At 39.3% G+C, this 15,446-nt stretch overlaps 2 protein-coding genes across 3 annotated transcripts; one reads left to right on the top strand and one right to left on the bottom strand.

Moving 5' to 3' along the window:
• Positions 1-641: 641 nt before the first annotated feature.
• LOC147613849 (putative small nuclear ribonucleoprotein G) lies at positions 642-3,578 on the top strand. 2 transcript variants are annotated; one of them, XM_086781825.1, is made up of 5 exons: positions 642-776; positions 1,099-1,121; positions 1,336-1,457; positions 3,247-3,314; positions 3,496-3,578. In XM_086781825.1, exons 1-4 carry the CDS (start codon positions 742-744, stop codon positions 3,310-3,312), a joined length of 246 nt encoding a protein of 81 aa, XP_086637951.1. In that variant the 5' UTR covers positions 642-741; the 3' UTR covers positions 3,313-3,314; positions 3,496-3,578. The 2 variants fall into 2 exon arrangements, with proteins under 2 accessions (XP_086637951.1, XP_086637950.1); XM_086781824.1 differs by having other exon boundaries at positions 3,247-3,578.
• Positions 3,579-7,740: 4,162 nt separating this feature from the next.
• On the bottom strand, positions 7,741-9,958 carry LOC147613848 (F-box/kelch-repeat protein At5g15710-like). Its single transcript, XM_086781823.1, has 2 exons — positions 8,216-9,958; positions 7,741-7,875 (listed from the first exon to the last, which is right to left on the bottom strand). Exon 1 carries the CDS (start codon positions 9,424-9,426, stop codon positions 8,245-8,247), a length of 1,182 nt encoding a protein of 393 aa, XP_086637949.1. The 5' UTR covers positions 9,427-9,958; the 3' UTR covers positions 7,741-7,875; positions 8,216-8,244.
• Between the last annotated feature and the right edge of the window lie 5,488 nt (positions 9,959-15,446).

The following is a 15,446-nucleotide window of genomic DNA, read 5'->3' as shown; positions in this document are numbered from 1 at the left end:
GTCAATGCCCACTGAATGTAACGGATATGACTGGCCACCAGTAGATCACTGATAACAAAGGAAACCTACAAAGTGTATGAAAAGTTGTAGAGTGTAGAGTGTGGAATCGATACTTCGCAAGAATGCAGAAATCGATGATAATATTGATGATGCTAATGAAGATAAGCTCGAAGATACAATGTTGAAGATGAGGACAGCCCTGTCTTCACACCAAATGCTGCTGCTGCTCTATGGACAAAACCCAAAATTGAACAAAAACAGTTCGAACTGACACTGCTCTTGGGATGCTTAGAACATGCAAATAAGCCTAGAAATGCGCCCAAAATGCTCAAAAAATTTGTTAACACATTCAACTACAGGAGGCGTGGAATCAGGCGGCGAAGCTTGACAGCACATGCAATTAAAGTTTAAACCTTAACCATGTTAATTCAATGACCACTTGGTTAGGGGGTGGTATGATGAATTGATTGGTTTAATGAATGTTTTTGGAGGAGTACAAGGTGAATGCCAAAAAAAACAACAGAGATAAAAATAAGAAAACATTTCCAAATTTTCTTCCTCTCCATTGCAACATCATCCTAATCTATTAGATTTTTCTCTAATTACAATAAGTGGGGACTCAAGCAAAAATCAACAACCAACTCAAATTTTTTCATACATGCTTTTTCCCAAAAAAAAAAGTTTTACGGAGGCGAGGTTTAGGTTCTCACTTGAAGACCCAATTGCAGCATCGTCGTCGCCATGAGCAAGTCAGGCCAGCCTCCAGATCTTAAGAAGTAAGCGCTTTTTCTACTAAGCTAGGGTTTTTGGTTAGGGTTTTTATACTAGACCCGTTAGGGTTTTTATTGGGCTTGGTTGTTTGCAGGTTAAGGGTTTTACAGTAATGGTTTTCTGTTGAGGGGATAAGGGTTCTAGGGTTTAGTATTTTCAGGGTGCACTGTGATGCTGCTAAATACTGTTTTAGGAGTCAAGGTTTTGTAGCAAGGGTTTCTTTAGGTGGGATATGGGCTTCAGTGGCCTAAAGTTGTAATTTTAGGGGTTTTGAGCAAGGCTTTTGATCTGCCTATTAACATGGGCAATCTTTTTCTTGGTCTGCAGGTACATGGACAAGAAACTAAACAGTAAGTGCTCAAGACTTCTTTGGAACAGTATTTATATACACGTGTGTGTATGAGTGTATTATATAGATATATACAAACACATGTGTGTGTGTGTGTGTGTGAGAGAGAGAGAGAGAGAGAGAGAGAGAGAGAGAGAGAGAGATTTCAATTCACATGTAAGTTGCTTTTGCTTCTTGCCCTTGATTTTCTTGACACCTGTTTTTGTTATTGACAGTTAAGTTGAATGCAAATCGAGTGGTCGTGGGCACTTTACGTGGTTACGACCAGTTTATGAATCTGGTCCTTGATGGCACGATAGAAATCAATGGAAATGATCGAAATGAGATTGGCATGGTGGTGAGTTGACTCTCTCTCTCTTCTCTCTCTCTCTCTCTCTCTCTCTCTCTACACACACACACACACACACACACACAAAAAGCCAAACGCAGCTAATCATGTGCAAGTGAAACCTAGCTAGATGCTGCTAAACATATGTCAAAAGGTACACTATGAACCTTGAACATGCTGAGATCCAGTGATATGATTTTGAATGTGGGATTTGTGCCATATTTATGTGTGCTTGAGGGTAATCCATGTATACAAGAACCTAGATGCCTCTATAGGGTCATTGACTTGCAATGCTGTTGCACAAGTCAGGCAGAGTGAACTCCTTCACAATCAGATGTGCAAACCTTGAGTTGCCAAACAAAGTGCTTTTTAGATAATTTTGCTCAGACAACATACAAGTGTGTAGCCAATGAGGTGGTAGCCCAAGTGGTGAGATGTTTGTCTTGGGACCAGGAGCTCCTGGGTTCAAACCCCCACTAGGTGCTCCCTTGGTGGCATTGTCTACGGGCAGAAAAAAGTTCATATGGGCGTTGAGAAAACAGTAACTATGGGAGGATCTTGGGCCTAAGGCTAGTTGGAAAAAAAAGGGAAAAAAAAAAGAAAAGAAAGGAAAAAAGGGAAAAAAAAACATTCAAGTGTTTAATAGACTAAATTGTTACATCAATCTCCAAATCAAGTAGCATTGACTCTCAAGTTTGGAGATACTGCACCAGATTAAATTGCCGTATCAAAATGAATTCCCCACTCGGTTGTGGCATCATGAGGTGGTCAAGCTTATGAATTGTGAAGTCACTGATACAGCTATTTGCACCCATGTTGAAAGCCATTGTGCTGTGCCTTCAACCAACTGCCTAGCTAAACTCAAACTCGGTAGCTGAACCTGTGGCAGGATGTGGGAATCCGTTTTCTCTTTTCACTTCTATTTGGGGGTTTTCTAGTTTCATTCTTCCAGGATGTTTTTTCAATTGTCGCTTAGGCTCTTTTGCTGTTCTTGTAATTGTTGTGAGAAGTCTCAGGGGCCATTAAAATTATTACCTCCCTCCTTACGGGGCAAAGGCTGCCTGCTCCTGTCTGTATCATCTGCTCGGTTCACAGGTGCTTGGCTAGTTTGGGTATATTTTTGCTTGGAGCATGTAGGCAGTGATCCTACATCAAACTGAGATGCAAATGAAGCCCTCAAAACCTGCAGAACTGTCAGAATGGTCTTTCACTTAGGATTCGGGAATGAAGAGAACCTCATACTTGTCCAAGCTCCTCTGGGTCCTCATTCAAATGCTCCATTTTTAAAGCTTACAATGTCTTTAACAAAGATCTAGGCTGGCCTTCTGTCTCACTTTTCTGTCTTGAAGCCTGTGCGTGCATAATGCTAGCTCACTTTTGTTGTTCCAAAAGACCAGTCAAGCGATATAACCAGCATTGGGTTTCAGGCAGGAAGCATTTTTAATTTTCCCTCTGGCTACAAAACACCTTTACTTGAAGCAACTCTTTTCTGTGCGATAGGAATAAAGGCTAGCCTGCAAAGCATATCTCAGTTGTCCCTCAAGGATTGGGTAATAATGCTTACTAGGAAGCTAGACCTACACCCTGTGGTTTTCAAATTCTTTTCAATCTCTATATCATGCACAGTTCACACATTTAATGGGGGCCTCTTGGGTGGGAAGTGGGTGCTTCAGTTGTATGCAGTTTCTCAGCACAGGAGTTTTAATGATGCGTTATAGGAAACTAAATCCTTAAGGAGAGGGCTTTCTAGGTTACCCTTAAAACAGTGCACTTATTTCCTTGACATTGGTTTTTGCAGGTGATCAGGGGCAACAGTGTTGTGATGATTGAAGCTTTAGAGCCAGTCAATAGACCTGGACAGTAGAGGTACAGCAGTGCCTTTTCTTTATCAATGGGGGGAGTACTATGTTTTTCTTGCCTTTTGTTTTTCGAGCCAGAACTATCAGATCTGGAAAGAAAATTTTTGTTAACAAGGTAGCCTCTTTATGGGAAAGTAAATTGGGCTCATGATATGGACCTGACTATGTTTCTCATGCTACCATTTCAGGCTAAAATCAGGGCATGTCTTTTATGTAAGAAAAAAAAGTGCATGTCTGGGCACAAGTGGATTAAGAGCTTGTTTGAAGTCCACTTTTAATGTTTTAGTAAGCATAGGTTCCTTGGTGCAGTTGTTCTTGCTGTGTGGATGTGTACTGGTGAGAGTTGAAGGGATAGTTTTAAATGTTAAAACTGATCAAATTATTAACCTTGGTAGTTCATCAAGCAAGAAGTCTTAGTGAGGTATTTGTTAAAGTCAGTTGTAGAGGTCTTTGTGCATGGTGGTTGTCGTGTCACTAGGGGGATGTCGCAGAAGTTAGAAACACAAGGCTTAGTTGCTTTCATCAAGGGTTCAGAATGCACAGTTTTAAAAATCTTGTTCGTTCATCTTGTTTACATTTCATGATACATTTGTGGGCATCAACCTATGTAATACTGGAAGTCTAATAAGTCACAGTGCTGCAATATTTATGATGCCATGACTTGACTTGGTAAATTGCGGTAAATTTCTATGTATGCATCCAGAATGGTTTAGGCTGCTTGATAGAGGTGTGCATGCAACCAGTTCAAATTGTTAGGCAATATTGGTGCATGCATATCACGTGATTGATATTGATAAGATTTCATGGCAAAGCTAATAGGATGAACAACAATCACGTTTACTCTTGTTAAAAAGACATAGTAGAGGTGGCATGTCCGGGCCTGCTGACTATACCATGTCTGACACCCTGGGATGAATGCTTGTAATGGTAAGAGGATCTTCATACTGTAGATGGGTTATTGTTTACTTACATGAGTTGCATTTGTAATATTAACAGAATGTGTCTGTAAATCTACAAGATGAGGTGCACTGCCCTGTAAGATATATGCAATTAATTCGTGTGTGCAAGTGTCTTAAATGGTTTATTATTTGAATTTCAATTATGCCGCCACAGTGCTTCTTTTAAGAGGAAAATCTTAGTGAAGAAGATTCAAAAATAAGGGGTTATGACAAGCTCACAGCCTTATTCAAAAATAAGGTTATGACAAGCTTGCAACCTTTCAATTTAAGACATAGTCTTGGACGTCCTTACTTAAGCCAAACCAATAAATCTCTCTTAACTAGTGCATACATCTTTAGTATTCCATGATGACCAGCACTCAGACTATCATGACATTCATATAACATTTGGCACCTGATGTCTGAGTCCGAAGGTATTCATATTTACTTTTCAATTGACAAACTTGGATTGAGGATGGTATGTTAACAATGCTTGTTGGCAAACTCTCCACCACGCTAGGTTCTACATTGACCCTATGCCTTGTTTCATACAAGCAAAAAGTTATCATTATGTACATTTACTATACTACAGAAATTTTTTGTAGTACTTATTGATGTGCAACTATTCCATAGTCCTCACTATTCATAATCTTCCCATCCCCATCCTGGGAAGAAAAAAAGTTGGTGTGAGATCTAAAGCTGCTTGGAAGTTCTATTGATCTTTTAGACGATTTCAGAAGAATACACGCCAGATGAACCACATCGCCACCCAAGTTGAGGAAAACTTGGTGTGAGATTTAAAGCTCCTTGAAAGCTCTTTTGATCCTTTAGATGATTGTAGAAGAATACAAGCAAGATGATCCACTTTGCCACCCAAGTTTCAAAGGCTCTTATTTACATATTGCAATTTTCTCAGGATTAGTAATTTAAATTGTTGTAGGATCCTTAGTTGCTAAGTTGACTCCTTTCAAAACATTGTCCCTATCCACTTGAATAATGATTTTAATACTAGGGGCCTATATGAGGCTAGTTGCTATTTTGAGCCCATTTTTTCTTATAGCAAAAGTACTATTACAGCTGTAGTGGAGCATGCTAAGCAACATGGCACGGTATATTGAAGTGTAACAAATTTGTTCTTGTATGTTGCTTCATTATGAATTAATTTGTTTGTCTAAAATATTTTTGACAAGACTTGTTTCTCTTAAATAATGCATCAATTGAAGTATTTTGATTGATGAAAAAAATTTCATCCACGTAATTCAAAAATAAGTGGATGCTTTAAGAAGGGAATCAAAAATCTTAGCTTTTAGCTATATTATGAGAGAGAGATCTAGTGTGCTTGTTTTTTTTTTTTGAACGAGTATAGTTGAATCCATGTCAATTAAAATAGATGTGCATAAACCAATGCACTAGGAGAGTTGGAGTGCAACAAGGAGAGTAGGTTGTTTGATAATAGTAACACAAGGAACAATAAATCTCGTGGAAATATTTCACAGAAATTGCAGACAACTACTATTCATGCTTTTTTTTTTAAAAGATTAACTCTCAAATTTAAACATGTGTGCTCACCCATAGGAGGAGGGTACATGTAAAAACAACACAAAAATAAAAGAAGCATGCTTGGCTTTTGAACATGCTGAAATGCTTTGAATAGAGAATTTATTCCCCTTTTGCTTCTTTGTTACTGTACGATCATTGCCCTCTTGGCTTTGCATACAACTATCATTGATAGTGCGTAGCTTCACACTTATTGCATCACAAATGCTAATCAAATGTAGGCCTTCAAACAAATATATATTGACATGCAGTTAACATGCTAAGAAACATGAGAACTCCATAGGACAATGATGGGTCAACATTTAGTTAAATAGTGTACATGCCAAGACTGTGTATCTACACAATAGTATGCATGCATAGTAGTATAGAAAGATACATCAAACTAGGTAAGATTCACATAGAATGTAAATTGACATGAGAAAGAGGCACAAAGTAAGATACATACATAAAGAGACCATACCAAGTATAAACAATGCAAGTAGACATACATGGTTTACATGTAAGCTATACATGTTGATGGGATACCTTCTTTTCCAAGCTTGTTTCCATTGTAGCTTCTTAGGTATGACAGTCAATACCATGGCTATTTTACGTTCTTTAAAGATGCATTTTTAAAAACATAGCAAGAAGCATTGGTTCATTAACCATAAATTAATGATTAGAGATTATCAATGCCAAATAATTCAATTGTTCGAAGTCCCCTCTAGTGCATAGCAAATTAAAGCTGATTTTAATGCTTTTCTTCTTTTCTTCATGATCATTCAATGGAGGTATGCTTAACTTATTGGTAGCATGAAGCTTCAAGGTATCTACATATTCATTATCTTAGCATATATCATTCAATGGAGGTATGCTTAACTCATTGGTAGCATGAAGCTTCAAGGTATCGACATATTCATTTATCTTAGCATATATCTTCCATGTGTGCAATACACATACATGACCTAAGAGCAAAGAATTTCATAAAAATGCTCTACATGGAAAATGAGAACTTGCCAAATTATTTGTCAAATGGCATTATCCAAAGAAAAATACAAACAAAATGGTATTATTTTTAGCAATTGAGATTATCTAGAGAGTATTTAGATTTGTAGAATAGAGATCACTAATAATGTGGTTAATGGTTGTATGTGTGATCAATGACCTAAGCATCTCTAAAAATACTTACCACGTTAACATTAATTTGGTAAATATTGCTTGAAACAGAACATAAATTGCATTAAATGGGTGGATGAAGTATGACTAAACAATATGGGAGAAGGAAACAAAGCTTGGTATTTTTTTTTCATTTAAATTTATCACATGTATGAATATTAAGGAATCTAAACTTGAGTCACCTCACTTTGCCTCCAAGTGTTTGGTGCTTTATTTGACCCAAATCAAATACTAATGAGATCTAAATCTATTTCTTTTGAGAGATTTACATTCTTTTCTTTTGTTAAATCTGTATTCCTTTTATGGATACTTAAGTCTTGTGAAAGTATACACACACACACTTGGATTAAAAGGTTGCATCTGGTCTTTTTCATAGCTTTGCAAAGAAGAAGATGCACTCAAACAACATGTTTACTTCCTAGAGTGAAAGATTGATAGAAAATCAAGTATCTTTTATGGTGTCATGAATAGGGCCCTCCAACCGGTTTTTAAAACACCAAAAACAAGGACGAAGATGACTTATCTAAGTAAAAACTCCACCTTTTAAAGATATTGCAGAAGGCTAAAGCTGATTGTTGTTCGCTATCATCTATTCGTTATAAGCAGTCGTCAACAGTGGAAATCCAGGCAATGAGAGTTTCACAATAGCATCAGGCATTTTTGGGCCCTTCAAGGCTTCACTTGAAAAGAAATCATGCCAAAATAACTTTTATCATATCATGCTCTCGAACCATTTTATTTATGACAAAGAAGCATCATGTAGCGTGCCTTTGGCATGATGATGCTTGCACACGCGTGCACACGTGCACGTGCACACACACACACACACACACATGCTCACTCACTCACACAAAATGAGTGAAAACTTGCCTTACTTTAAGCGATGATGATAGCTGTTAATTTGTGAGAATGAGTGGCCTGACATGTACAACATAAACACCATTGAAGAAGCATCAACAACGAGTTAGATATCTTCTTCTGGTTAAAAGCATTAACATGAAAGTGTGCTTGAAATCTAGCCATTACTGGAACGTTGCATAGAAACACCATTAGTGTAAATCATTGCAAAACAATGATCAGAAGACCTCCAATACCACATGCAATAAACATCTCCTGATATGCTACTTAGCTTATAAACATATATGAGTCAGCCCTGCACTTTGACGACTTCAAAATGGCTTCAATGCTACACAATTTATATAAAATATTACATGAAAGAATAGACCCACATCCAATTTTCAATAATTTGTGCCTTTACCTGGCCAGGGTTGCTGATATGCCACCCCATCAGGACTGCAACCTTGGCTGGAAATGATATCCCCGAAGCATATGGTAGTGTATATTTACAAAGAAAGGATTCACAGGTATCCAGTGCCAAGACCTTGCAAGTATGTTATGTTCAAGTACTCCATGGCACCTTTTGTTGCTGAAGTAAAGAAAGTTGCCCTGGCCAATGCAGACAAACCGCCTCGAAAGTGACTGCAGCAGATCATCGCGGTACTCTCGTGGCATCCACCCTAATGCGATCCATCCTATGCCCGTAGAGTCGAGCTTCCACATGCCGATCTCTGTGGTTATGCCATTTTTCCCGACCCCTCCAACCATCAACAGGCACCCGCTGTGATCTATGAGCCTCACAGAGGTCAGACTTCCTGGCATCGGTGCTTTTACTTCAAACCAGACTCCCCTCTTCACGTCATATGCCAGCACTCTGTAAGGTAGTGAACCCGTGACACAGTACATGACACCCCTGCATGTCGCCTTCCACGGTGAGAGGGGTGCATCAAGGAACATGCTACCCCCTTTTTTCCAGTAATGAAGGCTTGAATCATACACTTCTGTAGCGAGGTTGAACCGTCTGGAGTCCTCAGCCACAAGCTCCGAGCCGGCCATGACAACCTTGAAGAGGCTTGCATCTTCTTCTTCTACGAACAACCCGACAACAAGGAAGAACAGCTTGAAGAGGCCCGGGGGGCATGGTATACCCTTCCAAACCTTAGAGATAGGGTTACATGCAAGCCATTCTTTATGATGGCTTGCTTTGGGGATCATGCAAACCATGCCCTGTGCAGTGGCAACAACTCTGCATTCAAAGGGCAAGAACCTGAAAGGCAGGTCAAGCCATCTTTTTGATGATGGATCATAAGCCAGGCCTGCACTGGCATCATTGTTCGGGAAGATGAGAAGCCAAGGGTTTTGCTTGCAGTTTTGTGAGTACAGATCTGTGAAGCTTTTGGAAGCTATGGCAGATTTCCATCCTCTGCAGACAGATCTAACCCTGAGAAGGCTAAGCAGGGGCAGGCTCAGCATCACCCTCTCTACGGCGTCATTTGGCAGAGAACTCCATATCTCCTGGCTCAAAATGGCTTCTTCTTCTACTTCATCTGTCTCCATTGAAAAGAGGTTTTTCCTATGAAACCCCTCTTCTGATTCATGCTCAGATGAGCAAAAAGCTTCAATCTCCATCATTTAGTCACAAAAACACAATTGCTCAGAGAATCTCTTTCACCATGGATCCTGCTTTGATCTCAATGATTTCACAAAAAAAAAAAGAAAAACATTGCTTATAGAATCGATTTCACCAGGGATCCTGCTTTGATCTCCATGATTTCATCGAAAAGCTTTAGAAAAACACCTGCTCATATCCTCCGTTTCACGATGGATCCTGCGTGCGTGATCTCATGGGGAAAACCTCATGCGTGAGCTAATTGGAGAGCCGCAATAGCTCTTTCATCAGGTGGAGATTAACATGAAACTTGATCTGATTGGAGACCAACATATGGAGATGAAAGCATGCATGCGAAAAGTAGGCAGAAATGGCATCTTACACAGAGTCCTCTTGCTGACTATGGTCTGTAAAAGGATCATAAAGCACGTTTTGGATCAAGAGGTTGCGTCTGGTCTGTAACGGATCAAAAACATTGCAATATCTGCATGTTACAGTGGCACATGCAAAATTGGTACAGAAATGAAGCCATGAGCCACAAAAGAGATGCTCGTGTATGGATCATGCCACATGTGTCTAGGAAGTTACAGTGGCACATGCAAAATTGGTACAGAAATGAAGCCATGAGCCACAAAAGAGATGCTCGTGTATGGATCATGCCACATGGAGATCCTCCAATAACAAGCCACAAGTATGCCCATGTCCCCCTTTGTGCCATGGTCACCCATATGGCTATGAGCATGCCACATGGAGATCCTCCAATAATTAGCCACAAGTATGCCCATGTCCCCCTCTGTACCATGGTCGCCCATGACTGTAGCAAGCAAGCAAGCATGTGTGTAAAGATAGCACTGGCTCATTTTTCTTACAACTCATTGATCTAACTAAGCCATTATGCATGTTCGAGAGGCGACCGGTGCTTCACCACATGGCAGGTCTAACAAGGCAAATCAATCTTCAGGGACTCGAGTCCTCCTCGTACCCATGGGTTCAGCATCATTTTCTATACAAGGTTGAAATTTTCGCACACTTAGTGTGTTGACATGCTTGGATTTGCACTAGTTGTAACACCTTTTCCATGTGCCCTTAACCCATGACACACCCCAACAAAAGCAAGCACCCACTGCCAAAGGATTTCTGCATGATGTCATTCACAAATGACAACTATGCAATACCCTAGTAGTCACAATGCGATGCCCACATGGAGGCAAAGACTCCCTCAAAATAGAAATGAGGCCTCTCATGAAAAAACACAGAGCGCTTTAACATATGTGGGCTCTCAGACCTCTAGGCTCCCTTTGTTCACAACAAAGGGGCAAGATTATATATTTCGTGTGCAAAGTTTTTTATTGTTTCAAGTTAATCATCATTTATACTGCTTCTGTAAAGTTATTGGCATTGTCCCTTTGTTCACAACAAAGGGGCAAGGTTATACATTTCGTGTGTAAAGCTTTTTATTGTTTCAAGTTAATTAACATTTATACTACTACTCTAAAGTTAATAGTAGTAATTTTTTCCAAGTGTGTTGTTGTATGCATGGAGAAATACGTTGAAGCTTTGTTTAGGAGTTTAAAAGTATCTGCATGAAGAAAAATATGCCTCTAACCTTGCATGGAAGGGAAGGGGTGTTATTATACCTCTATTTTTGGGTATGTCACTACCCACATTGGATTAAAATTCATCTTTTGATTGATTAGCAAGCTACAAATTTATCTATAATATCATGGGCCACCATTCATCATCATATTGCCAAAAGAAAAAAGGGTTGTAGAGGATGACTTTAGATTCCTCATCAACATGCACAAACATGGCCAATGGAGCATTGTGTCCAAGCAAGCATGAATCAACACTTGACTATGGTATTATTTTCTCTTCTAGACCAAAGTAATGATTATTTGGCTACATATGACTAATATAATGGAATTGAAATGAACTATAAGTTAATCAAAACTTCAAAGGTGTTGTTGTGTAGTCACTCCATCATGGTTCTCCTTCCATTGGGTATGGAGTAGTTCACCTAGGCGAGGCCATGTGGGCACCTCCTACTTGCACTATATCGAGAGTAGACAAGAAGAAGAAGAAGAAGAGAATTCTCACACAAGGTTATAAGCTATTCCCTCTCTCAACTCACATAAACTACCACACTAGTAAGAGCTTGAGAGTTGCAAGAATTTTCCTTAGAAATTGTAGCTAGTCTCTATTATATGATAAGAATATCTTCTAAGGACATGGATAGGTGTGTCCATACAGTTTTTTTGGGTTGTAATAATTAGTGTGTACTATATTAGGTATACCTACCTCTAGACTCATGGCTCACGTGCCCAAGCTCATGGCTCATATGTCCAAACTCACAGCTCACGGCTCCTAGAATCACATCTTTTTGCACAGGACTGTGTTTAGACTCATAGCTTATAGCTCACGTGTCCATAATCATGTCTTTTTGCATAAGACTATGGGCTCCTGTCCCCTACTTAAGAGCTGGTTTGGCTTGGTTTTTGGTTATTTTTGAGATTAAACTTGATGAGGTATGCTTAGTGTTGTTAATCCTAATTAAAGATTATGATGTAACTAATTAAGTGTTTTTGGATGATTGAGCATGCTTTTACTTTACCAATTCCATAATGCATGAACAATTTATGAAAAATTATGAAATGCATGAACTAAAATTGGCAACTTCACTCTAATTCAACCTAGTGGAGCTCAATTCCATGTTTTTGGAGTGGATTCCGCTCCTAATCACAATTGTTACACTAGTTCTTGGATCAAAGAAATGAGTTCTAAGCCTCTTGGGCTCTAATTTCATGCAAATCTCACCAAAAAACAATGTTTTTTCCCTATTAAAATAAATGAAATAAAATGCCCTAATATAAAATAAACTCTAAATAAAAAATAAACACAATAAACAAACACATCCAAGGCTTAAAAAACCAGATGTTTTTTAGAGTGTGACCTCGTAATCAATACCGAGTAGAATTGGGTTATCCTAATAGCTTGGAATGGACGAAAAAATGGAGCTAAGACCTAGGCTAGTCCCCAACAAGGTGCCAAATATGTTCAAGTCAATAGCTTACCTTACCCTTACCAAAGCATGTGTCATTGGGTCTTGACTTAGAGCCACAATCTATAACTTTCCATGTGGGTGTGTTCGGCTCGTGTCCTCAGTCCATTGTCACACTTGAATGCTCCTTGCCCCAGAGGGGTGAAGGGAGAGCTCTCAATGCCTAGATGGAGGCAAGAAAGAGATGGTCTTTTGTGATGGTTCTCTCTCACAATGGGCAGAGGAAGAAGAAGCGAACAAAGAGGGTAGTCTACAATCAAACCTAAACAAGCATGCACCCCCTTCAAGAAAGAAAGAGATGTTCCTTTGTGATGGTTCTCCCTCACAATGGGCAGAGGAGGAAGAGAGGGTCGTCTACAATCAAACGTGCTCAAGCATACACCCCCATCAAGTAAGCATGAATTCAGAAGTATACAAGCAAGCAAGAAGAGGGAACTTGAAGGAAAGCTCACAATAAACTATTACAAGGGAATGATTATGTATGGCTTATTGTAAAAAATGACATATACAAATGACTAGTTTTCACACTAGGCCGAACAAACTTAAAATGGTCCATTATTCTCTATTACTAATCTTAAGAAACTATATACACTAAGTCTATAGACTTTTTCTATTTGACATTAAACACATAATAAGGCCACTTTATATGTTCCAGTGCCATTTTACAAAAGATAAGTGCCCGTTTGCATAGGTAAGATGGCAAAGTGCCTTATAGTAGGTCATGTGAGCGAAACCATGCTAACCAATGGAATGGTTAACAACAAAGCTGAGATACATAAACGTCCTCTTATAAATCACCATTCAAGAAGGCAATCTTGATATCCAACTGATGTATGATCCAACCATGTTGCGTTGCCAATGCAATAATACACTTGATCATACAAGTTGTGGGTGTAAAGGTCTCATCATAATGACCAACAACTTGGATAAAAGTTAGAAAATTTGGTAACGTTTTAGTACTAAATGTGAATGGATACGTTGAGACTATGCAACGATGACCTAAAAGAGTATGTTGCTAAATTGTGTGTGCATAAGTGAAGGGCTCAAGAGAACATACCGATGCTTACTATACCTATATGCTTGCAAATATGCTTTGGTTGAAGTCATCTTGATGATTTTGTTGCTTATGATAAATCCCCACACACGCGCGGATAGCACCACTTGCTCAACCAAAGAGTGAGACGGCCAAAAGTTTATGCCTTTGCAAGAGGATTTGGTGTTTGAGGGGGGTTCGCATACCCTCAAACTAAATGCATTCTCCCCAAAGAGTATGATCTTTGGCACTTACCTAAGTGGTTTTGTTGAATGCATTTTGTTAAAATTTGAGCATAATGATGAGCTATGGTGGATCAAACACTAGAATCAACATCATTAACAAAGTGATTAGCAAATGATTAAGATGTAATTAGTGAATAATTAGCAAATAGATTAATGTAGGCATGGATACTAAAAAACCAGCAAATTCTCATTAGGGCTATGCCTCAATTTATAGAGTTTACATCAAGCATCAAATCCCATTGATTTCTCCATGATTCACTCCCAGAATATCTCCACCTCTTGCCTGATTCTCTCCACCTCTTCTCTTTTCCCTGAATATCTCCTAGAATAACTCCACACTCCTAAATTCTCTCATGCTACCCTTTATTCTCTCCCAGTAGATTCTTCTCACCTTTTCACAAGTTCTTTCACATTTACATCTTCTCTTTTACAGCCTCTAACCAAGGGCTTGTTCCCACACACACCCTATTCACTTGTATATTTCAACACCTCCCCTCAAGTGAATAATCCAGCACACCTGGACCCTATACCAAGTTTCCCTCTTACTTGATAGCCCGCGACCAGTGCCTCAAGTCCCTAAACTCCATAGTCCTTGACACACACTCTCTCTCTATGTGTCCAAGGCTACTATAAGTGCCCGCGACCTTGACTAAAGTGCTCACACATACATCTACCACGTGGCCTACATCATCGGTGGCTCAGAGGTGGTTTTACTTTATTGGGGCAGGTTACATTGGGTTGTGGGGTCTCTCTCTCTCTCTCTCTCTCTCAGAAAAGATGATCTGACTCCACTTCCTTTGGAGCCTCCATGAAGTTTGTCGATGTCGTTCCTTCTTCACTGGGTTTGCTGTAGCAGTCTCTCGCCATGTGTCCTAGCTTTCCACATTTGTGGCAAGTGAAGGTCCTCCCTCCTACTCTGCCTCTTCCTCGTCCTCGTCCTCGAGAGAATCCTCCTCGGGTGAAGAATGCTTTTTCTTCTCCTGCTGTTGAGTCGAGCCCTTTCTTCTCTTTGCCTATGCTCTCTTGCTCTAGTAGAGCTGCTTCTATCTCGTGTATCTTCAATTCAGGTACATTCTTTAGTGTTGCTACAATGTTTTCATAATCTCCTTTGTCCACACTCTTCAGAAGTACAGCTAATGCTTCATCATCTTCTACCTTTTTGCAGCTGTTGCTTAATGCTTTTATATTTGTTCAAGTGTGTGATTAAAGGTTCACTTTCCTTCATGTCCAATTTGTAGAATTGCATTAACAGATTTATCTTGGAATTTTTTGCTTGTGTACCAAATAATTTATTGAGTTCATCCCATGTGCCCACTATATCCCTGTGATGTAATGAATGATTTCATCATTTAAACTGAGTGCAATAAGTCCCAATGCTTTTTCATTCCTACTCTTCCACTCATTTTTCCCTCTCTCTGGGCATTCATCTCTCCCTTCAACTAATCCCCACAGATTTTTCCTCATCAGCAAAAATACATGGTTTTTGTCTGCCATGTATAAAACTGTTCCCCATTAAATTTGGCTATTTCCTGTGCTGAACTCATGGTGATGTGAAGGGGGTCTTACCTGTTGATCCAATTTCAAGATTCAAGGATAGTGTCTACCCTTTTACAACTCAATCTGGTGTTTAATAGATGATTACAACAATTTTATCAGCATAAAATCACCAGAAATTACATTAAATTAAGGGTAACCAATTTGTACGGG

This window comes from Cibotium barometz, chromosome 43 (genome assembly GCF_041138505.1).
Source record: "Cibotium barometz isolate CiBa-2024 chromosome 43, ASM4113850v1, whole genome shotgun sequence".
Taxonomy (NCBI): domain Eukaryota; kingdom Viridiplantae; phylum Streptophyta; class Polypodiopsida; order Cyatheales; family Cibotiaceae; genus Cibotium; species Cibotium barometz.
Note: the sequence above shows the minus strand (reverse complement) of the source record. Positions and strands in the feature narration are given on the sequence as shown.

What these genes read in the sequence shown, in the direction of transcription:
- LOC147613849 (XM_086781825.1), top strand. Translation starts at nt 742, where the DNA reads ATGAGCAAGTCAGGCCAGCCTCCAGATCTTAAGAA. An exon ending in CATGGACAAGAAACTAAACA is followed by an intron (nt 1,122 to 1,335) that starts GTAAGTGCTCAA and finishes TGTTATTGACAG; the next exon opens with TTAAGTTGAATGCAAATCGA. An exon ending in GAAATGAGATTGGCATGGTG is followed by an intron (nt 1,458 to 3,246) that starts GTGAGTTGACTC and finishes TGGTTTTTGCAG; the next exon opens with GTGATCAGGGGCAACAGTGT.
- LOC147613848 (XM_086781823.1), bottom strand. Translation starts at nt 9,426, where the DNA reads ATGATGGAGATTGAAGCTTTTTGCTCATCTGAGCATGAATCAGAAGAG.